At 38.2% G+C, this 24776-nt stretch overlaps 1 protein-coding gene across 1 annotated transcript; it reads left to right on the top strand.

Moving 5' to 3' along the window:
* Nucleotides 1-3440: 3440 nt before the first annotated feature.
* LOC136248597 (P-selectin-like) lies at nucleotides 3441-23608 on the top strand. The gene is made up of 12 exons (XM_066040366.1): nucleotides 3441-3510; nucleotides 15660-15739; nucleotides 18612-18818; nucleotides 21463-21663; nucleotides 21716-21907; nucleotides 21955-22143; nucleotides 22192-22380; nucleotides 22557-22745; nucleotides 22792-22983; nucleotides 23035-23223; nucleotides 23272-23460; nucleotides 23502-23608. Exons 2-12 carry the CDS (start codon nucleotides 15682-15684, stop codon nucleotides 23606-23608), a joined length of 1902 nt encoding a protein of 633 aa, XP_065896438.1. The 5' UTR covers nucleotides 3441-3510; nucleotides 15660-15681.
* The last annotated feature ends 1168 nt before the right edge of the window (nucleotides 23609-24776 follow it).

Here is a 24776-nt window from a genome sequence, read left to right as displayed (position 1 = left end):
GGGGCCCGGGGCAAAATGCCCTAGTTGCCCCCCCCTGTGGGCGGCCCTGCCTGTAAATCATCTGGACTCGATTTACTTCACAGAGCAAGAAGTGATAGATGCTCTCAACAACCTCAAGCCAAACAAGGCTAGAGGGATTGACAACATTGCACCTGTCATCTTAAAGAACTGTGCTTTTGCCCTTGCTTTACCCATCCACCACCTTTTCACAATCAGCTTACATAGCAGAAACTTACCCTGTGAATGGAAAATACACAAAATAATTCCTGTGTTCAAATCTGGAGACAAAACTTCTGTTGCCAACTATCGACCAATTTCACTCCTTTGTGTCATCTCTAAAGCACTAGAAAGATTAGTTTATGACAAAGTGATAGATACAATAGCTCCCTCTATCACTCCACATCAATTTGGTTTTCAAAGTAATGCTTCAACTCAACAACAACTTCTCATCTACTTTCATCAGCTAATCACTTCGAGGGAAGAAATAAATACCATCTACATTGACTTCAGGAAAGCCTTTGATAGTGTGCCACACAATGGATTATTGGTTAAATTATGGAACATAGGAATCACAGGCACTCTATGGAATTGGTTTAACAGCTATTTAAGTAACAGATCCCAGTGTGTCTCTGTTGAAAACCGCCTGTCAGATTGCCTACCTGTAATCTCTGGTGTTCTCCAGGGAAGCATTCTGGGTGCTTTGCTTTTCCTGATCTTTATAAATGATCTGCCACCTACCATCATATATTAACTACTTGAATTTGCAGATGATACAAAGTGCTTTCGGCAAATCATTTCCATACTGGACATACAGCAGCTTCAAGAAGACTTTAATTCTTTATTCAATTGAATTATTAACAATCATCTGTCATTTAACCTCTGTAAATTTGTATTCATGAGCTTCCATCATAAATTCTACTCTCAGTACATCATAAATGACCACATAATCAATGAATCACCCAGTTGCAGATTATTTTCACTAACTCAGTATCATGGAGAAAGCATTATGAAATGATTTCCTATAAAGCCTACAAGTCACTTGGACTGTTACATAGAGTATTCAAGGATTCACATTGCCCTCAGGCTAGAAAATTCCTATACATACAAGGGCGGATCTAGGATTTATAAAAGGGGGGGGGGGGGCACTAATCTCTTGGGTGGAGGTGTGCAAAACACACCTCCCTAGGAAAATTTAGAAAAATAGATGCTAAAATACTGCAATTTGGAGACATTTCCACATAAAATGCATATTTCTGCCTGTAGATATTTTACTGTATACTGCCTTTAGATTATAGGTATAACTCTCTGCAGCATTTGTTAATGGAAAGGTTTGTGTAGCTAGGTTCAGACAATCAAGCACATGATGCAACTGACCCTCTTACAATTGCACAACAATAGGTGCATGTTAGAATAATAATGTTGAAACTGGAAAATTTTGAAATTCGAATGATACAAGATTGAATCTGAGAGCATTTTCAATGGAAATTGTGTACCTGAATTATAAGCATTGCCATCCATAATAACTACACAACAGTGGCGGATCTAGGAATTTATAAAGGGGGTTTCCAGTTTAGAAGGTGGAAATATATATTGACATGAGATACGCAAAAGTTTGCACTACATCGTCTGGTTTGGTAAGGTAAGACCAAAAAAAAAAAAAAAAAAAAGTCACAGCCTAGTAATAGTACATAAAATATATTAAATAACTTCCTACACACTACTTTAGTAGCTACTGTGACTGCTCTATTAGAGTATCTCGATCGAGACGCACGCCGCGATAATTAAAACATTTAATTGTTACACAATCATTTTTCAAAGGGGGTTTCCGTGGAAACCTTTGAAACCCCCCTAAATCCGCCACTGCACAAGTAACACAAATCCACTGATAATATTTTGGAAAAAGTTTATAAGGTGGATTTAGGAGTATGTGTATTATTAGTGGTCATAATTATAGCTAATTATTAAATTTCATTATAATACTCAGCATATTGATCAAGTAAAGCCTAAAAGTGAAGTGGGGGCTTCAGCCCCCAAAGCCCCCCCCCCCCCCCCCCCCCCCCCAACTGGATCTGCCCCTGTACAGATAGCTATGCTAAAATAGCACTAACAAATGACAACTTATCCAGAAAAATAATGGCATCCAATGGTTATAATAACCCATTAGCAAAACTATCTTTGTAGACAATGAAGATATTAACTTATTGACAGATACACAGCTCATTACACAAAAAAATATGTTTCCTGAGGTTTCATGCATAACGAATTATGACATTTCCTAGAGTCAGAAATACCCGAATATGCGAAATTCCTGGATTAAAGGAAATACATATGGAATTCTGTTTGGAATTGTCACAATCAATTTCTTTCGGTAATTCATAAAAAGGAATGTCAGGCCAAATTCCTTTCACGAAATATGACAATTTTGTGATAAATTTATGTAGCTATTTCCTAACAATTTCATTAGTTTCATTAGAAACGTCACGGAAACATATCTTTTTGTGCATGCCGGCTCCTGCAACAGTGGCCGGTAAGAAGCATCTTACAAAACGTCACAATATCATACATGAGTAACATGACAGTTACAAGAAATAACTTGGCATGCTGTCTAGTACGTAATCATGTAAAAATCATGCAAGACGAATGCAAGACATATCTTGCCGTTCAAAACCTTGAATGTTTTAGCAAATATCTTGCAAGTCTGTCTTGGGAAAGACTTGAAAAATATTTTTGATAGGGGTAGCTAGCTACGTCATAGTGTGATTTGTAAGGTTATTACTGGGTTCTGAAGGACATTAGTTCATGACTCCGAACTAGTATCGTATCACTGTGAGCTTGTATTGCTTATAAATAGGTTTTCGCGAGGGATCCGACACTTCGGAAAGAGCGTACGAGATTTCCAGATTTCTACTGTGATTTCTGATTTCTAGACTGATTTCTGCTGTTTTCCGCCCACGCAAGCTATAGTTTACGGAAAATCTTCTCCAATTTACCGAGAAACACGGAGATTAGAGGCTTGATTTCTGATTTCTACTGTAGGGAGCGTACGAGATTTCACGAAGTGTCGGACCCCTCGTGTTTTCGAGGCTTGTTTTTCAAGTAACATTAATTACTTGCGTGCATGGGCGAATTGCTCCGAGATTTGTTCGGATTTGTTGATTTGGTAGCTGAAGGGTGTACGTGGTTTGTAGAGGTGTCATACCCCCAGGCCCCGCCGGGAATAAAAAGTTAATGCATGTTGCAATATATATATAGCATGTAAGGAGGAAAAACCCATTCTGTGCCATACTACATGATATATCTCCCGGGCTGGATGTAATGCCCTTTCCTACCACCCCCAGCACATGATATATCTCATGCACAGGAAGTCTATATTGGGCTCGCTCATACTTGCCCCAACAATAATCGAGACGGGTGTGTCGCCGTGTCACGTGCCGGCGAATCAACTACGTAGACGAGGATCGTATAGATGTGAAGCAGCACCCTGCCACTCAGATCCTATATGCCATTGTAGTAAGTAGAATTATTGTATAAATATGTCTGATGTTTGAGTAAACTAAGCCACATGCATGGAATCTTCAGACTACCGTTTGAGCGGGCTCAACGACTAGTAGCAGGATCGAGTTTCGGCCGCGTGGCAGTGTTTCGTTTACGTATATAGGGTCGGTTGGTCATCATGCAAAAGTTAAACTTTAGCACATGTGCAGCATGTGCACTGAGAAGGGATGCAGGGCTAAAATCGCGTCACTATAAATATTATTATACTTTATTCAAATGTAGGCGTGGTCATATAGTTGTTAAAATGAGCAATTCTACAGAATTCGAGCAAAGGTTGTTCTAACATTATCATATCAAGAAGTCTGCGGACATTTGCTATACTTTTGTCTATGGCAAAAATGCCAGCTGGAACAGGCATGCATGTCCAATACATTTTGATTGAAAAACCATTAAAAATTAAATTAATTATCGTGTACCGCCTACCTCAAGTCTGTTTAGCAACTTTCCGAATTTGATACATGTAGAGAAACTCTCTGTGAGTACAATGGTACCAAAAGAAGTCCAATTCATGGAAATTTAGGTGCATCAAAATGGCCTAAACCGACCGGGTGTAGCAAATTTCCCCATATATTTTGTATTTGGCGTTTTGGGGTCATGCAATAAAAGGCATAATAACCCGCGACACGTGATAGATACCTCAGATTCCGAACCAGATTTGGAAAGAGCTGTGAATAGTGATTAAGATCAGCTATAGCAGAAGGAAATCAGAGGAAATTTAAGTGCGTCATTTTAAGGTTGAAAATCGCTTACTTTTTCTATGGCGAATTGAATGGAGGATATTTGGAAGGGAACGCTACGAGGTATTTCGATGTCTTGACAGCCATTGACCTTCACTACATTAGTGTTACAATGAAACAAAAGCACTGTGAATTAGTTCTGCAGGTTAGTTTGCGAAAACTACAGTGTTCTGTGATTAAGCCAAATTATATCCGTTTCATATAAAAACTTCTTCATATGCAAGCTCTTCGTTCAATGCTACTCAATTTTTCAAAGCACACAGTATACTAATTTGATCGGCTTTGGGTGGCATTGTATAGAGCACTCCAAGGACTTTGATTTGCTGTATAGTATAGAGGTTTTCAGAAGATTATGAAATCACCAATTTCATCGTATACGCATTATAGCATAGAGGATTACATAGTTTATAAATTACGTATGAGAAATGGTAGCCATTTTGACATATTGAACTGGCTGAGAGAATTATTTATTTATAATGTACAAAACTCAGAATTGAGTATGATGTACATGTAAACATTAAAAGCTAATTAAACATGTGAATTTCTAAAAGTGTTTTGAAATTGATAAATTTAAATGGTTGGCTTGAAAATGCCATTGAGGCGTGTTGCATACGAGTGTAGCAATACACAAGGATTCTGTACAGTTTTCACCACTTTCCAGAGGATAGGAGCAGGAAGGAAGCTTGGGAAACAGCGCTTCGACACCACACACTTTTTCAGGTGTAGCTAATCTGTCTAAAGATCCAACTCAAATAGACTATACATCAGTGCTGTTTTCATCTTTACAACGGAAGAAGAAAGGGCAGGACTATATAGAACAAAGAGTGAAGAAACGAGCAAATGGCTGCAATGAGTGAAAGCCAAAGAAGAAGTGAGGCTAATCAAACCACTTCTTGGCATAGTGATGACAATTCACAGAGCACAGAACAAAACTATAACTGATGGATGAAGCTGTGCAGACTGAACTTGAGTCTGGAACAGTCCCTGGAAACTTTAATGACTTCAATATTAATGCTCTGGTTGTGCAGTGTACTGCAGAAATAGAAAAAGAACTTCAACATGCACGCCTTACAAATAAATGGAGAGCTATGTTTAAAGATAGCGGAAAAAGAAGTACAGTGCAAACAATTAGAAAATGCTGTGACAGAGCTCAGATCCAGATGAAAGGAACTTGAAAGTATCGTAATAGCTCTTGACGTCAGAGGAATAGAACTATAGAGAGTATTGCTGATACCAGAGTAAAGGAACTAGAAAGTATTCTAACAGAATGTGACATGAATGAATGAATGCTGTGTGAATGTGACCAACTTCTTGGCTAGGTCAAAGACTTTTTCAAATTACAAATCACATAATACCGTAAAGTGTATTTTCACCACAAGGTATGTCATTTATTTCAAGAGCAAGGGGAGGTAGAGTTCCTGATAAACAAATCACTCAAGAATGTGGAATTCTTGACTTGCTGTTTCCTGGTGACGTGGTGTTAGCTGATAGAGGCTTTAACATTTATGAACTTGTTGGCATTCATCAAACTGAGGCAAAGCTGCCAGCATTACAAAGGGAAAGACACAGCTATCTGCAAAAGGAGTGCAAGACTCCAGGGACTTAGCTGTTGTGAGAATTCATGTAGAGAGGCTTATTGGTGTGATCATGCTAAAGTATTCTATTTTAGAGGGAATTTTGCCAACAAACTTTATCAAGGAAGACGGGGCCCAAAGTCAGTGTTGCAGATGACAATATGCTCTGCATTAGTGAACTTATGTGAATCCCTTATACCTAGTAATTAAATGTTACATTTGTAGCTATACAATATGAATTGTCATAATACATTACACATTATAAGCAAATGTACAATTGCAGTTAAAGTATGTTAACTGTTAGCATACATACATAGCTACGCTGTTTACAGAACCACTTTTACTGATCCACAAGGGGTTTTTAAATGCCCTTTGTGGATCACTTCCACTGATCATATAATTTCCAATGAAGTCATAGATGTGGAGTACTTCACAGTTGGTAAACGTATATGTAGCAAAGATGCTTGATTCGTGTATAAGAGTCCAAGTAAGGATCCATGGTGCACTCAAACTTTTCCACTTATCTCTCCTTTGCTGCTTTGGTAAGAACTTGTGCATATTCACTAAGTTCCAGAGTGGTGTGACAGTGCATGAGCTCTGTGGAAAAACAAACATCATTGTAATGACTGCATACTGGTTAATCAAAACAGCACCCTGTCTGAGAAAGCACAGGAGGGTGGAGACGAATGCTGGACTAGCTCGAGAGAGGGCTCTAACTCTGTACTCAGACTGCGTGAGCATCGTTTAACATAACTCTTTAGCACGAAACCGAGACAAAAACTTCCTGCATCAGAGCAGTGATTCTTTTTGTCTTCAACAACGAAAATCTCAGCCAGTTCCACAGCAAATCTTTTTGCCAACAAAAATCTCTCAATCACTTCTATACGTCCAAAATGGCTACTGTTTCTTGCACATAATTTATGAACTACATAATCCTCTATAATACATATACGATGAAATATGTGATTTCATAATCTTCTGAAAACCTCTATAGTGTGCTGTAGAGATTATAAGCGCTAATGACTTTTTGTATTTAACATAGGGCAAGAAATGGTACCTGTTTATATACAAGTTTTTCAACCAACAATACTCAGGGCCATTGGAGACTAAGAAGCCTCAATAATCTATTAGTCAGCAAGCTCAACAAGTAACGAGTACCGTGTAGCTGGAAAATTTTGAGGGATAAAACTTGCATGAATTTCATGAGTAATGATAGCTTTGTAAAAGTATAGTCGTGAAATCTTTATACACATAGCTATTACCTTACCAAAACCGTTTTCTAGACTTTGTAAATTAAAAAATGCGAAAATCATATTTTACACAGTCTCACAAAAGTTTTATGCCTTGAAAATTCCCACTATACAGTATAATATTTCCAGGCTTGAATATATATCTTAGAGTGTGACTTTACATCAAGATTGAGATACTTGCTTGATTTTTTTTCCCCCCTTACTTTGGTCCCTTTTCTGTTACACCTTTTCAGCTAGAAGTCACTAAGTCTAAGTCCTTGAAATTAGGTTAGGTAATCCTAAGGCTGCAGCACATGTTGCTGTCAGACCTTCAGTGCTGGTCACTGTAAAGCACTAATAACAATAACAATTACAGTACTCTAATAGAACAATCACCCTAATATAGCAGTCAGGCAAATATTCAGTAGTAGCTGCTCTAACATACTGTTGAAATCAGTCTAGCATATGGAGTAGGGTTTAAAAATTTCCTAGGTGCTATACATTTGGCAGAAAGCTTACTATTAAAAGAGTGCAATGTACAGCTCGAGATATTTACCCTAACTAGTATATATACATATATTAAAATTTAAAAATGACAGTAGGGTAGTGAAACAAGAGATGAATGATGGTATTACAACATAGCTTGGTGGGAAAACTCCTACACTGGCATGTTATAACAATCATTGTTTTCAATGCCAAAGTAGGGATCACTGAGCTATGCTGTAATACCATTATTCATCTCTTGCTTCACTACTTTTTATCTCTTGGATCCCTACTTCGTTTATTTTATACTAGTTTTTTTTTGTTTTGTTTTAGCATACAGGTGATTTCTATTAAGGTGACTGCTGTATTAGAGTGCCTTCACCTACCGGGGGGGGGTGCATCGCTATTTCATATTTTCATTGTGCTAGCATTTTGAGCTACAAGCTAGACTAATAATAACATTGTGATCGAGTAAATAGACTGTTAAGAGGTGTGGTCTCAGTGCTTGATCGTTACTATTAATTAACCATGCAAGATTGTGTAAATAGGCATAGTACTGAACCTATCGTGAAGTTTCAGGTATCCATCGAGTGTAAGGCACTTAAATACGTTTGTTGTATCTAAACATGCTGCTCAAGGAAAATGTTGATAGGGAAAATTAATGCCTCGATATGGTTTTATTGCATGAAGAAGGCTGAATACAAGACTGATTGAAGATAAAAGGAAAGACAAGGCACAGAGGACACACACTCATCGGAACCCCAAAAGGCACATGTCACTGGTAAGTTTGTTATTGTGGCATAAAATGTGGTTGTGTGCTGCTTTGTCTGGCCTCCAGTCTTACGAGTGTAGTCAGGCAGGCAGGCGGGCATAATAGGGTGGCTGCTCCATCAAACAGTATGGTAGAGTACTATTTAAGCAACAAAAAATTATGCGCACCTCCTAAAATGCTGCTTTAAAAATCATCCTAGAAATGTCTTACACAATGAAAATAACCTTTACGGAAAAATATTAGTCCATCTAACATCAAATACAGCATTAAAAACAAGCAGGCGGCCGGATGTAGAATTTAAGCAAAAAATCACTTAAACATGACTTTTTGTCGGCCTGCCTACCTGCCTGCCTGCCTACCTGCCTACCTGCCTGCCTGCCTACCTGCCTGCCTGCCTACCTGCCTGCCTGCCTGCCTGCCTGCCTGCCTGCCTACCTGCCTGCCTGCCTACCTGCCTGCCTACCTGCCTGCCTGACTACCTGCCTGCCTACCTGCCTACCTGCCTGCCTGCCTGCCTGCCTGCCTGCCTACCTGCCTACCTGCCTGCCTGCCTACCTGCCTACCTGCCTGCCTGCCTACCTGCCTGCCTACCTGCCTGCCTACCTGCCTGCCTGCCTGCCTACCTGCCTGCCTGTCATTAATATTATACCGTGATAAACTATTGAATTCACTCTCATATTCAATCTTAGAGGGTCTAATTTTCAAAAATTCCCTTGGGGGGCATGCCCCCAGACCCCCTAGATTGGCATACTCCACATGCTAAAGGTGTTACCTAGTTATAAGGGCCCCAAATTCAAAATTTGCCGTGGGCCTTCTAAATTCTCTCAGTGACCTGACCAATGACATAAAGTTAATTTTGGGTTGAAGTTGCATAGTTTCTAAGAACCAAAAGCATAAAATGTGTAGTATAGAGTTTTATTTTGACAATTTTGGTCGATAATTACCAATACCATGTTTTGATGTAGACCATACGAGAAGCCAAAAACATCACAGTCAGAGTTATTTTGCTGATGTTGTTTTCAGCATAAAATAAGCCAGGAAGCTTAACCTGTGTTAAAATGTTTATTCCTAGAAGGTTTATCCTGCCATGATTAGTTTAAGTGGGTGCATGAGTAGTTGTGACACGCCAGCTATCTATCAAACTCTGGGAAACCATACTAGGCATTCTGTGGTATGAAGTTAGCTACAAAGAACAAGAGGCTCCATTTCAACAACAACTTAATACCTTCAGTATAACCTTCATACAAGCATAGTACTCTGCAGTGGCGTGACTAAACCCAGGCCTGGGCCAGGGTGTCAGCACACCGTACTATATTACTAGAGGTGGACCGATACCACTTTTTACTGATACTTCCGATACAAGTATTTGTACTGAAATTATCTGCCGATACTGATTCCAATACTGATACTAAGCATTGAAGTTTATTATAGAAATTTCACTGTTGTGATACATAGCTAGCTATTAAAATATCACAGTAATTGTGCAGTTTGATTGAGAAGCGATGATCTCAGTTCAATCAAGTTTCAAAATATTCATTGCTAAACATGATAAACATCATCGTGGATTACTAACTGCTTGATTTGAGGTAGTTTTCTTGTAAGCTTATTGATTAAGTAATTAATTGCATGGGCAGCCTATATGCATGATTCTACAATGTTTGTTGCAGCATTGCAATCAAACCTGTTCATGAAAAAGCAAGCCAAGTAGTCATAAATTTATTTCTTTGAGGAACAACTGCAATTACAAAGGATTCACATGTTCTAATATATTAGAATACACACAGAGCAATTGTAGCAATACTTGGAAAAGAGTAACAAAGGATTTTTTTTCATTACTTTGCTAGCCTAACTAAGTTATTTGCTACTGGAAACTTAGCTAGAGGTGGTTTAGTAAAAGTGGTGAGTATCTACTGGTGGTATCTGTACCTTTGTATTACTGATACCAATCTAATACTGGTACCACTGGTATCGGCATCAATACTGATACTGGTATTGGTATTGGTCCACCTTTATATTACTGAAAAGATTGAGAGCGGTCAATGACTCCAATCACAATGTTCAGAGAAACAGTGTAGCCAACTATGTAGTTATAAAAATAATGAGCAATACAATAGGAGGCAGCCATTGCCAGCAGGTAGTGACTTTTTTTTTGCTCTTCAGTTTACCAAACTAGAGAGTCTATTACTGGTATTAGTGTTAGTCTAGTTACGCCACTACTCTGCATCTTGTATTACATGCCTTTTCTGGCAAAGTTATGCACCACCGCTTGGCTGCTGGTTTTTCAAGATGCTTACATCATTGCACCTTTTTCAATTTCAATTCCTTTGCAGCTTCCAGTAATTGGTCTACCACCTTGGCTGCTATTTTTCATAAGCATGAGGCTGAGAAATGCTGAGCATGTATGCAAAGTAGAGCATGGTAGCTTTACCCCATTAGTTTCTCTTCCTCTGGTAGAATGGGGAAGTGGCCACTAGCATTTGGCCCATTTTGCTCAGTGAGAATTGGAGTTCCCAGATGATGGGCTGGCTCTGATGAAGTCTGGGTTCTCCTTGCTCCACTCCTCCATTATGTGCATTTGGGGTTCTTGATCATGTTCAAGTGCCCCTGGCAAGAGATCTTGCCATTGCAGTGGGGCATTTACCAGTTCACTAACAATCCCTGGGCCTACTGTAGGTTCTTTTTAGGTGTCTTTTTGTAATTAGATTTCTTCCATAGAGATGTGGGAGTGCCATTAGAGCCAGTTAAAAACCCTAATGGGTACAATACTAACCTGAACAAACTCTGCACATCTCTTTTCTGACATCACATTATTTATGTAACTACTGTGCACCAGTGAGCCAATCATATAACATGTGGTCAGTATAGTCCACCTCTGGCAGAACTGATGATTCTTCATATAGTATACAGGCTTTCTTGAAATGATAAATGCACAACCATCAATTGACAGGTATGTAGCTAGCTACTAGTCAGTATACATAATATCTTGTGTGTGTTTTCATTAGGAGTCCAGCTATTAGTATGAAGGATGCTAGTGACTGACAGTCCTGAGATTATAATTTCATATAGTATAACAACACATTAATAAAATGTCTAATAATCTGATGCTCTGCATAATCTTTCACTCTGATGTATATCTGTTGCACTAAGGTGTCTAACAAATTAATCCACACTGGATATAGAAAAAGCACATAAACTATCAAACAGTATTACTGTTTAAGTGGGAATCACCCCTAAAATGATGTGCACTGCCTAAATAAATCATCTTTTGTGATGAAAATCATCAAACAGTATGGTAGTACCGTTTAAGTAGGGATTGCCTTGAAAAATTTGTGCGCCGCCCAAAATTCCACCTTTAAAAATCATCCTAGATACATTTTACGTGATGAAAATCACCTTTACAGAATAGTACTAGTCCATATAATATATAACACAGCATTTAATATAATAAACACTTACAGTTGGCCGGATATAGAATTTTAAAAATATCGCCAATACTCGAATTTAGTCTCACTGCCTCACTCACTGCCTCACTCACTGAGCACAGTTGCAAGGCTAGAGGCCAAACGAAGCAGCACATGGCCACCATTTTATGCCACAATAACAAACTCTTCAGTGGAATGTGCCTTTTGGGGTTCCGACAAGTGTAGGCCCTCTGCGCCTTGTCTTTTCTTTTCTGTTCAATCAGGCTGCCTGTCTTTTTCTTCATCCAATGAAACCATATCGAAGTGTTAATTTTCCATATCAACACATTCTTTCAGCAACATATATAGACACCACAGAATTATTTCAGTGCTGGATTCAGAAGCGCTTCAGTCCTAGTGCTACTAGATATGTGCAAGCATAGTGCAACTTTGCGATTGGGATCCCATTCGCGACAGGTTCGCGACCACGCCCTTCGATTAAAGATCTAGGTGGACTAATAGTGATAGAGTACGGAGACCACACCTCTTAACAATCTAGCTGTTTACTCAACAGTAAACAAAATGACCTCACCCCTTATTGGTCTAGCTAGCTGCACACCTCTTGGCTGACTCGAGATATACTTTAATACAACGGTTACTCTAATACTGTATAGTAAAAAACTTTGGCGGTAAAAAACTTTAGCGAATTTGGCGAATAGCATTCAATTCGCCAAAGTTTTTTTTGCCAATTATTTTAGATGATCACACAAGGTTGAGGTTATTGAGTTGAGCCATTTGTTGGTTTTTTTGTAAACTAAACTGAGATTGAACTTGAGATGAAGGTCAGCTCGTACCACCACATAATAAAGATCAAGCTGACTTTGGAGATCTTCCTAGGAATGTGTCCCACAGTTGTAAGCACCGTAGCTCCTTTGGAAAGCATTTCCAACTTCCCGTTTGCATGTCAGTTGATTGTCTCACGATGGATTTGGCCAAATACTTTGACATACGTGATAACCTCTGCTACTGGAGTTCACTGAAAAAGTAAATATGTGTGATCACTCATGGGCATCGCAGGAGATAGCGAAGCATGCCTTTGCTAGCACGTCGTTAGATCAGTAGCTATTACAAATTTTTGCTACAACAATAACACTAGCTACCTATATATTTAATACGCTACTTAACTGATGAGTCGACACCTTGTTGTTATCCTTACCATACCATACAGTAAAAACTTTGGTGAATATTATTTCAATCACCAAAGTTTTTTCTGCCAATTTTTTCAACAGAGGGGTTTTGTCACACTTTTAAGTTTTATACTATGCGTTACAACAGTCATGTATGATATTCTAATAGAACAGTCACAAGTTATATTGCAGCTAGCTGTGCTACAACAAAAACTAAACAAACTAGCATTTAAAAAAAATGTAAATTAAAAAATGAAGTAGGGATCTGTGCAACGAAAAGTAGTGAAACAAGAGATGAATGATGGTATTACAGCATATCTCAGTGGGAAAGTCCCTACTTTGGCACATTAGCTATAACAATTATTTTGCTCAAAGTAGGGACTTTCCCACTGAGCTATGCTGTAATACCATCATCATCTCTTGTTTCACTATTTTCGTTGCACAGATCCCTACTTCATTTTTAAATTTACATTTTTTTAAAAAATACTAGTAATTATTGGTCCATCTACAGCATTAAAGCTAAGGAAACATTTACGGATGACTGGAAATAGAAATTTGAAAAATCACTGAAACTCGGATTTTCATCTGCCTGCCTGCATGCCTGCCTGACCACAGTTGCAAAGCTGAAGGCTAATGGAGTTTTTCTACACCTTGTTAACTCAGGTGTTTAATGATCAAGACACATGATAGCGTGTCATGTGGCCAAGTACAGCCAGTGCGGGCGCGTGACAGACAATTGTGTATTTTACAGGAACCAAGAAAATGCTGTTTTCATGCATCCGTAGCTTGATAATAGCAGGACGGAAATTAACCATTTTTGCTGTGAAAACTCCCTAGGGGTGGGGTACCTCCCATTTAAAATTTGAGCTGAATCAGCCAGGCCATTACTGAGATACATGCCTTCAAAGTTCGTCTTAGTTTCTTCGCATTTTTCTTTATCTTCTTTTCGCACCACTTAAAAATTGCTATAACTCGCACATGCTTTAGTAAATTTTTTTTAAATTTGGAGGGCTGTAAGAACATCATTTAGTATGTTTACAGTCCAAATTTTGTATACTTTTGATTAAGAACAAGGGAGCTATATGTGATTTTTGAAAAATTCAATTGCGATTTTTTGTCGCAGCCACAGGGTTAACCGTTTGAAGGAATGACTTGAAAATTGGTCTGTACATGGAGTAACCATCATAATGCAAACCTTTTGTGGTTTGAAAGAAATCGCACTAACAGTCATGGAGTTATAACAAAAATGCCAAACATATGTAAAATACGCACAATCGAGTTTGTTAATAAAAAAGTAATACTTGCCACACCTACCAGGCAAACTAGTTAACAGAATGGCTGAAATCAGGTGGAGAGATAGATAAATCATTGTAGAGTGATCTTTCAGTGGTTTACAAGGAATCAGATTGAAATCCACTGAGCTACACTATAAAAGTGAACTAGGTGTAACAAGTGCACAATCGATATACTCTAATAGTGCAGTCACCCTAATAGAACATTCAGCTGCGCAATAGGTCACTCTATTAGTCACTCTATTAGAACATTCCTACAATCAAGTCACCCATCAACTAGTATCAAAAACAAATATCCCTGTAGAAAGTTCAGTTACAAACAAGTCACCCTGTAGAGAGTTTAACTACAAACAAGTCACCCTAAAGACAGTTCATCAGCAAATAAATCACTCTGTAGAAAGTTCAGCTACGTCTCAAGTCACGCTGTAAAGAGCTTAGTAGTGATCTGATAGAAACAATCCACCCTGTAGAGATCAACTAGAAACATATCACCCTGTAGAGAGATCAGCTAGAGACAAGTCACCCTGTAGAGAGTTCAGTTGGAAACAAGCCACCCATAGAGATATCAGCTAGAAACAAGTCACTCTATACAGAGTTCAGCTACATTTCGTAGAGTGTTTCAGCTAGAAATAAGCAACCCTGTGGAGAGTTCAGCTACAAACAAACTATTCCTAGGGGCGTTGTTCCTAATCCTACAACCGTGTTTCCTATAGGGTTGAATTCCTAATGTTTATACAACAAAATGACCAGCTAAATAAATATTTGCACCGTGACCAGTGACCAGCTAAATATCTACTTCATATTAATTATCTTGGTTGATTAATAACGATCGAGCACCGAAACCAAACCTCTTATCAATCTATCACACTGATACACTCCATTTTTATTGGCCCAGCTGTATTCATAATGCAATGCTAGCAGAACAAAAGTAACCTGGTAGGTGAAAGGCTGCTGAGATACTCTAATACAGCAGTCACCCTAATAGAACAGTCACATGTGTATAGCCATATACTATAACAAAAAACCAAACAAACTAGTAAATTAAAAATTATTAATTTAAAAATGAAGCAGGGATCCAAGCAATAAAAAGTAGTGAAATAAGAGATTAATGATGGTATTACAACATACCCTGTAGCTCTAAATCCCTACTTTGGCATTGAACAAAATGATTGAATGTTGTAATACCATCGTTCACCTCTTATTTCACTACTTTTTGTCGCATGGATCCCTACTTTGTTTATAAAAATTAATAATTTTTTAATAGGTACATGACCATTACACTGTTAAAACAGATGTGCTGTGATAAAGGTGACCGCTACATCCTCTAAGTGATACCATTAACAATTACTTTGTTTTAACCTATAACTATACTTGTAGCCTTGTACATTGACTATCTGATTATAGTAAATTTCATGCATTTATATTTTAGGTGGAGAAATTATTAGTCTACTATGGCTGCTGTCTACATAAGAAGTTTTACAGTGTTGTATTTGATTCAAGTGGCAATAGGTATGGAGTTCATGTGTGAGTAATTTAGCTATGTAGATAGTGAATGCAGTAAACTAAGTGATTAACTACATAGAAAGACTATGTGTTGTCTATAGAATAAATTTAATCAGTTGCACTACACACACACATGCACAAGGGGACACACAAACCTTTGTAAGCTGGCAAACACTACTATTTCAGCCTATTGAACCAGCATTGGGATAACTGTATACCACTTTGGTACTAGAGTCAGTACAGATGATTCATGTGGCAGGAGTGTATAGTAACTTCTAAGAGGATTGTGTCATGTCTCACAGATAGAGGCCCTAAGTTACAAATGGCAGCTGGATATCTGTCCCTGCATGTGTGGATAGTTGCTGAAGTGTTCATATAAACTGATGATGAAGTGCTGTAAGGTTTGATCCATTAATTACCACAAGTGTTCAGCCACAAGGCCAACAAAGCTATAGAGTGCTGCGATGCGAGCAGGTGGGATTAAAAATGGAATTACAAATATTTCAGCCACTATCATTTTTTGTAAGAAATACAAACCATTTGTAGGTTTATTAGACCAACTAGACAATTACCACCTGATTCGTCAAAATAATGGACATTTTTAATCTCACAGTAGCAATTGGCTTAGGAACTGCTAGTTATCACAGGAAACATTGATCTGCACAAAACTGTAATTATTTAGCTCACCCTTTGTGTATTAAGAGCCATTAGTTTTTCCATATCTCAAGTTGAGCATCTATTAATCTGATAATACAGTCTTTAATTTGTCACAAGAATGTTAGTTTATACACACACATGACTAATATCGTCTCACCTACTCTGTTAAAAAGTATAATAATAATAAATATAATAAGCATGTAATAAATTATGTGATTGCCAGCTTCCTTCCATGTAATATGTTATCTAATCCAAAACAGCCAAGCTGTAAAAAAAGAGTGTGGCCCCCAAAAAAGCCAGGGTGAACTGGCACCAAATTCACCTGAATTGTTGTTATTAAAATTTTTACCATTAACCTACCATCATAGCCATTTCTTGGCTGCCACCTTGGATTTCACATCTTTTTTCACCTTGGCTTTTTTGAGGGCCGCACTCTTTCTTTACAACTTGGCTGTTTTGGATTAGATATCACTTCTTTTGTATTTGTATACCTAAAGCCAGCTATGGCTTTGGGGCTTTTTAACCTATCTTTTTTTCCTTTACCAGAGTAAGAAGAAAAAGATTTGAAGTAGACTTTTAATACTTTACTGTTTTTAGTTTTATCAGTAATTATACAAATTTTATATATATATTAATTTTATTACATGCCAATTTTCTCTACAGGATAACTTGTTTGTAGCTGATCTCTCTACAGGGTAACTTGCTTATAGCTGAACTCTCTACAGGGTGGTTTCTTTGTGGCCGAACTCTCTATAATTAGAGCTGTACTGATAATCGGAGCAGCCAAAGTATCGGCCACCGATATGGCATTTTTTACCAATATCGGTGTCGGTACAGAACAGTAGGAGGATCGATATCACTACTGATATTTATACAGTAGCAATAGTTTGTACATACACAGACTATATATTGGTTTTCTATGTTATCCATGTGACTGTTCAGTGGCAGTGGCTTATTGTTCACTGTACAGCAAACGATACGCTACGAGAAGCCATACAAATACATGCGATTGGTGCCGAATTGTCTTGATTGCACAATAGAAACGCAAGCCACTATCACCACAGGCATAGAGTGAGCAATGAATATATCCACATGTTGTTGTAGAGTAGGTAAATGGACACTTTTGCATAGATTATATATGACTTTTGTTTGTACTGCAAATATCGGATCAATTATCGGTTATCAGCTTCTTTTGGTGATATCCATATCGGATATCGGTACATGCCAAAAACCCACATCGGTACAGCTCTATCTATAATACAGTTTCTAGATGATCTCTCTACAGGGTGACTTGAAATGTAGTTAATGGGTTACTTGTTTCTAACTGATCTCTCTTTAGGGTGACTACTATTAAGTAGACTGCTCTATTAGAGTATCTCAATCTCACACTTGCTACACCGAGGTTGATTTCGTGTTATAACTCTGTGGGCTTAAGTTTGATACTACTAAACTATAGAAGAGGTTTTCTAAGGTGATTAATCCATCTGTACACTAATTTTTAAATCATTCCAATGAGCAGTTTGTCTGGTAGGTGTGGTTTCTTATCAACTAATCTCAATTGCATAATTGTTACACACTGTTGGTTGTTTCACTGTATCTTCACAGTTTTTAACTTGATTTCTTTCAAACCACCAAAAGTTTCAGGTTCAATAGTTAACCTATCCACGTACCGATTTTCAGCTTCTTCCCATAAGCGGTTTACCCTGTAGGTGTGACAATGTATTGGTATTATTTTTCATGAACAATCGCTAATAACTCCTTATCATATTCCAGCTGAACTTGGTACCAAGATGTGCCTTTATACCCCCTTTTCGTGTGCCAAATTTCAAGGCAATTGGATATTGCGTTCATAGTTTTGTAAGTGTGCTAAAAGATGAAGAAAAAGGAGAAAAAAACAAAGCAACTAGGCCAATTTTTGAAGTCTCATATCTTGGGAATACTAAATTGCTGAAATTTGGTTTTTGGGAGTACTGACATTGGTGGGAATGTCCACAGCAAAACTTGTAGTGTTTCGCAAAGGAAGCACTGAGTTACAAATGTGTGAAAATCACTTTTTTTTCTTCCTGTCAATCTACTCACGGTGTTGCACGCTGGCTTATTGGGCCACATGACACACTACCGTGTGTCTTGATATGAGATGTAATAAGCTTACACAGTAATCTTTGTTGAAATATATGGACTATGTTGAGCATAACATATGAGCTACAAAATAATTCTATAGCAATTTGTCCACCACTAACTCCACTGTACAATGGAAGGACTACATGTGTAAATTCATTTGGAACACCAATAATTGAAGACCACCCGTACTCCACAGGAGTCAGTTGCAGTTTCAGGTGTAACCCTGGATTTCTCCTCATGGGCAGTGTACTCAGAACGTGTGAAGCAACTGGAAGATGGAGTGGCACTGATACCATTTGTGAGGAAGGTATGATAACTACTGCAACATTGTTATGTATATGACACATACCAGAAGTTACTTTAATGTATGATACCTCAAAAGGAAAAGGTGTGACACAATTATAGACACAGCACAGAGACAATGGAATGACCACAATTACCTTCACTACCATGACATTACTGTTCATTCACACAAAAACCAAAATTAATGTCACAAACAATTAACTAGGCTATTATTACTGATTGTGATTTCCACTGTTATCCTACTGCCTGTCAGGTTTGCTTTCTGTGACCATTTCGCTGGAGCTTTGTGATATGGGTTAGTAGAATTCTAAGAAAATGGGAACAGGATGGGAATGAAAAGCAGTAACAAGAACAACCCATGGAAAATGTCTGATGAAGGTCATCGTTAGGTTATTTTGTCTTTCTTTGCAGCATTGTTTGGATCCTTTTGCTAAGGTGATCAAAACATTCTAATAGAGCAGTCACCTGCATTAAAAATACTCTAATAGAGCAGTCGCCTGCATTAAAAGTCTGGTAATTGATGGACTATAGTTGTTATAGCTTTGATGTATAGAGTAGTTAAGCCATACATCAACATTGAAAGTTAGCTACTCACTTGAAACCATAAAATGTAACAATAAGCACGAACAAGTTTATAATAAGCATGAACAAGTTTACAATAAACATGAACAAGTTTACAATAAGCATGAACAAGTTTACAATAAGCATGAACAAGTTTACGAAAACAGTGCCTGCATATAAGTATGGGAAGTTTTACCTGCAACTTCAGGAAAAGGTCACATGATGGGTATGTGGTAGCTGCAGTATGTGTAGGTGCATGGTTCCAATGAAGAGACTAAAGACAATATGACCAGTCATGGGGACTCCTCTTGAAGCCACTTCAGCTTGACAAACATACCAGTGCTGTATGCATACTCTGATCATATGACTTCTTATCTGGAAGCAGTGGGTCGAAGCCTGTAATAGGCACTTACAGTTAACTAGAACACTTTTTAAATCTAGTGGTGTTAAAGTAATTATGCATAGCCACACAATTCCTATTAACCCATTCACGGCTGAATTTCCCGGTGCACTATATAGGTCTTGCCAAATTGTCCAGTATAACACTACCTGTATGCTAAACTACTTAGTAACCACCCCTTGAAATATTTGCTATAGACTTGGTTATATTGTTTATGTTTACACAACACAAACTGCAAAGTAATTACAACACAACAAAGATGAAAAAATGATATAAACAGCACATACAAACAGTCGGGTACAAACAAAGGATGTACAAATTACTACAACAGTCCATTGAACAGTTCTACATCATCTGCTTACTAAGCGATGGTTTCCCTGGCTGGTTTTATCGAGATTTAGCTCAAAAACCTCATTGCACATGCGTATACGCACGCGTGCACAATACGCCACATTCTTGAAAACCATTGACTGTCTTTATTCTTCAGCTTTTGTAGCACATCAGAAACGATTCAGAGTATTCAAAAACACTAGTGTCAACTCGAAGAAACATTTAACTCGACTCTGTTCACAAGAAAAGTTATACCGGGTTACATAACAAACCGGTAATAGTGTGTGAAGGATCCGGTTATCCCAGAAACAAGACCTCTATGGGTGTGTGCGTTTCAGCATAGGCGCATCGTGCTAACAAATGCACAATACCAGTGTAAGGATGTCAAAATTATATTCAGCGAGTGTTTTATTACAGCGATCCACCATATGGCAGCTGCCGCCGTGAATGGGTTAAGCAGGCACATGTTTTCACTCAAACTGATAGTTTAATAGTTTCAAAGGAGTAGCTTACTTTCAATATTGATGACTTAGCTATTCTATATATCTAATCTATGACAGTTATAGTCCATCATTTCACAAGCCCCTGGTGGGATAGTTTATAAAAAACATTTTTGATTGCTCTATTAGAAAGTTTTGATCATTTTAGCAAAAGGATTCAAACAATGCTGCTAAGAAATATTGTGCTGTAAAAATCCAACCTATCCAACCTGTATATTGCATAATGACCTATATTAGGCATTATCCGTGGGTCGTTCTCATTCCCACTTTCTGTACCCATCCTGTTTTCCGTGAATTTCGATTACCCCTGTGAATCCACGGTAGACGATCTGATGCCTGATACCGATACCACTCTGGCTATGATCTTGTGGACTCAGCCAGACAGCAGCAGTAGGCGGGATCACTTTTGTGACTGTAACAAGTACTCACAGCTCTGGTTGTGGTAAAAATTTGGTGGCTAACAATTTTAGTTATTGGCAAGCTAATTGAATACTTCAAACTACTATATCTACATACTGTACAATACATGAAAAGGAAAATTGAGTCACATAATTATAGACAAAATGGCGAATGTCAGTTTGTCAAAAAGATGTTTTCATTTTTATGGGCCATGTAATAAATCTTGTTTGAGATGAGGATGCCTTCCAAGGTGGTTTTGTATGTGTTCTAATAGAATTTTCACAAAAACTACATTAAACATGATGAATGTAATTCTAAAACCAACAATTATTTCAAATCAATACTATGATTACAAAATTTATATATATTTGGGCAAGTTAAAAGTTATACAATTAAAAGACCATGTACTATTGTTGAGTGGCCAATAATGTAAGTATCAATTTACGTACTTTGAATAGTGAGACTTGGTATAATTTGTGATGAATTAAGACAACCTGAGCATGGATTTGTTAATTGTAATTATGGCCTTGATGGAGTGCCATCTTATCAAGACAACTGTACTTACACCTGTGCAACTGGCTTTGAATTAATGGGTAGTAATACCAGCACATGTCAAGTTGATGGTACATGGAGCAACGTTGATGTGATGTGCACCAGAGGTACAATAAATCAGCTGTAAGCAGTTTTACTATTCTTGTAATATGTTATTAGTGTCTTGTCCAACTCTCAATCATCCTGCTAATGGAATTATTTCTTGTTCAAGTGGAAGTAACCAGGATGTTGTGTATGAAGTGACATGTGATTTTACATGTGATACTGGATACCAGTTGACCAGTGGTAGTCATAGTAGAACCTGTTTGAGTGATGGAAGGTGGAATGGTACTGAAGCTACTTGTGGGAGAGGTTTGGTGATTATATAATGTATGCTGTTCTTAACAACTCTTGAATAGCTCATTGTGTTCCACTCTCTCAACCTACTAATGGAGCAATCAGCTGCTCACTTGGTGATGATGGGGTGACTTCCTTTGAGGACACGTGCACATTTACATGTGACAGTGGCTATGAAGTTAGAGGTAGCAGTATGAGGAGTTGTCAGAGTGATGGGGGTTGGAGTGGTATGACAACAACATGTGCAAGAGGTAGGTGTTAAACAAATCATTTCACCTGTGATGTAATTTTACTAATAGTGTCCTGTCCTGACCTCGGTCAACCTGATAACGGAATGATTGATTGTACGTTTGGAGATGATGGGATCGCTTCATACCAAGACACATGCAGATTCAGTTGTGCTGATGGTTATCGTCTCCGTGGTAGCACATCACGCAATTGTCAGAGTGATGGAACTTGGAGCGGTGGTATTGCAACATGTCATAGAGGTAAGGTGACCTTATTATCCAAACACAGTACATTTAATGAATATGCTAAGTTGATCATCCACTGCTTACTTTCCTACACAAACCACGTACCCTTGTGTGGCAATAGTAGTGAACTACATCTAGAAAACTTAATGTTCTCATGATTGCATGAGTCTCATGATGTCTTATATATGCAGTGCCTTGTGATGAACTACCACAACCTGAACATGGATCAGTGATGTGTGACTATGGAGATGATGGAACAACATCATATCAAGATATTTGCCGATACACTTGTGCGGATGGTTTTGAAATAATGGGCAGCAGTTCAAGAATTTGTCTCAGTACCGGGATGTGGAGTAATGATGAACCAATGTGTACAAGAGGTGTGCTAGTTGTTGGTTGTAAAGTGGTTTATCTTTATGTTATTAGTGTCCTGTCCAACCCTCAATCATCCTGCTAATGGAACTATTTCTTGTTCAAGTGGAAGTTACCAGGATGCTGTGTATGAAGTGACATGTAATTTTACATGTGATACTGGATACCAGTTGACCAGTGGTAGTCATAGTAGAACCTGTTTGAGTGATGGAAGGTGGAATGGTACTGAAGCTACTTGTGGGAGAGGTTTGGTGATTATATAATGTACACTGTTGTTAAATATCAACTCCTCAATAGTTCGTTGTGTTCCACTCCCTCAACCTACTAATGGAGCAATCAGCTGCTCACTTGGTGATGATGGGGTGACTTCCTTTGAGGATACATGCACATTTACATGTAACAGTGGTTATGAAGTTAGAGGTAGCAGTATGAGGACTTGTCAGAGTGATGAGAGTTGGAGCGGTATGACAACAACATGTGCAAGAGGTAGGCGTTAAACAAATCATTTCACTTGTGATGTAATTTTACTAATAGTGTCCTGTCCTGGCCTCAGTCAACCTGATAACGGAATGATTGATTGTGCGTTTGGAGATGATGGGGTCGCTTCATACCAAGACACATGCAGATTCAGTTGTGCTGATGGTTATCGTCTCCGTGGTAGCACATCACGTAATTGTCAGAGCGATGGAACTTGGAGTGGTGGTATTGCAACATGTCATAGAGGTAAGGTGACCTAAACACAGTGCATTTAATGAATATGTTAGATCGTGACCCTAACATTGACAGCAACATTTATCTGTCCTTCAAACTAGAGGTGGGCGATAGCAAAATTTTTACAAGACGATTGATAGTAATGAAAATGTCACAATAATGATATGTATCACGATAGTGTCTAAATGACAGATCAGTAGTTAGCTGCTTGTACAATTGAGAATTCTGTGAACAAACTTGCTATTTATACATTGTTTACACCTAATCATTGCTCCTTTCTTGTGAAAATACAACAATATGGTTCATGAATAGAACTATTTAGTAGTCATTTAGAAGTGTTGCATGCATCACGATAGTGTAGAGGCTAAATATCACGATACGATTTGAAAATTTATATCTTGATACTTGATATTTTTTTACTATTCCCCAGCTCTACTTCAAACCAAAGCCTCATACCGGGTTACATACCAAGACCTTATTCCTATTTACGATCCATCTGTTAATCCTCTGCCTAAAGTGTGACAATTACAAAACTATGATAATCTGTAGCTATTATATATAAGGACCTCTGTTACACTACTTCCCCTCTTAAGAATATGTCCCATATTCATGATCTCACGTAGTCTTGCAATCTTACTGGAGGATTTCATTGCCGTGGAGTATTACGTCTTTGTTGTATCGGTTGGTGTGAAGGAGGGGTGGTGGTAGGATGATCAACAGCCAACTCAACGTCATCATATCTATTAACTCCAAGTAGGTCCCCACTGGTGATGACTGAGGAGGTCTCTGGTCCTGTACCTCTGTATCACGCTTCTCAGGAGACATTGGTCTGTGCAGGTTGACTATCACTGTTCAGTCTAATATCTTTGGACATGGCTTTAAACGATTAAAATGGACCACTTGTCTATGTCTCTTCCCCTCAAGTTTCTGCACTCTGTATGTGCATTCAGACAGTTGTTTCAGTACCTTGAATGGTCCAGTCCAAGGATGGAAAAGCTGTTTACTGCTGTTCTTTGGTACTTTTGGATTTAACAACACCTGGGTTATATGAATTGCTATGAACTTTCTGGTTATAGTGATGTTTCTGACGTTCGCGTTGTACCCCAGCAGTTTTATGGGTTAGTTCAAAGGCAGATTTCAATTGTTTGTCCAAAGTAGCAGCATACTCATTGGGTGACTGGTGGATAACAGGTCTGGTAGTACCATACATGGAATCTACTGGTAGTCTAGCCTGGCGACCATACATTAAATAAAATGGTGAAAAGCCAGTGGATGCATGAACACGTGTACTGTATGCCATACAAACTTTACGGAAATGCTCCTCCCAA

Source organism: Dysidea avara, chromosome 3 (genome assembly GCF_963678975.1).
Source record: "Dysidea avara chromosome 3, odDysAvar1.4, whole genome shotgun sequence".
NCBI classification, from domain to species: domain Eukaryota; kingdom Metazoa; phylum Porifera; class Demospongiae; order Dictyoceratida; family Dysideidae; genus Dysidea; species Dysidea avara.
The sequence above is the reverse complement of the archived record's forward strand: the minus strand, read 5'-3'. Positions and strand labels throughout refer to the sequence as shown.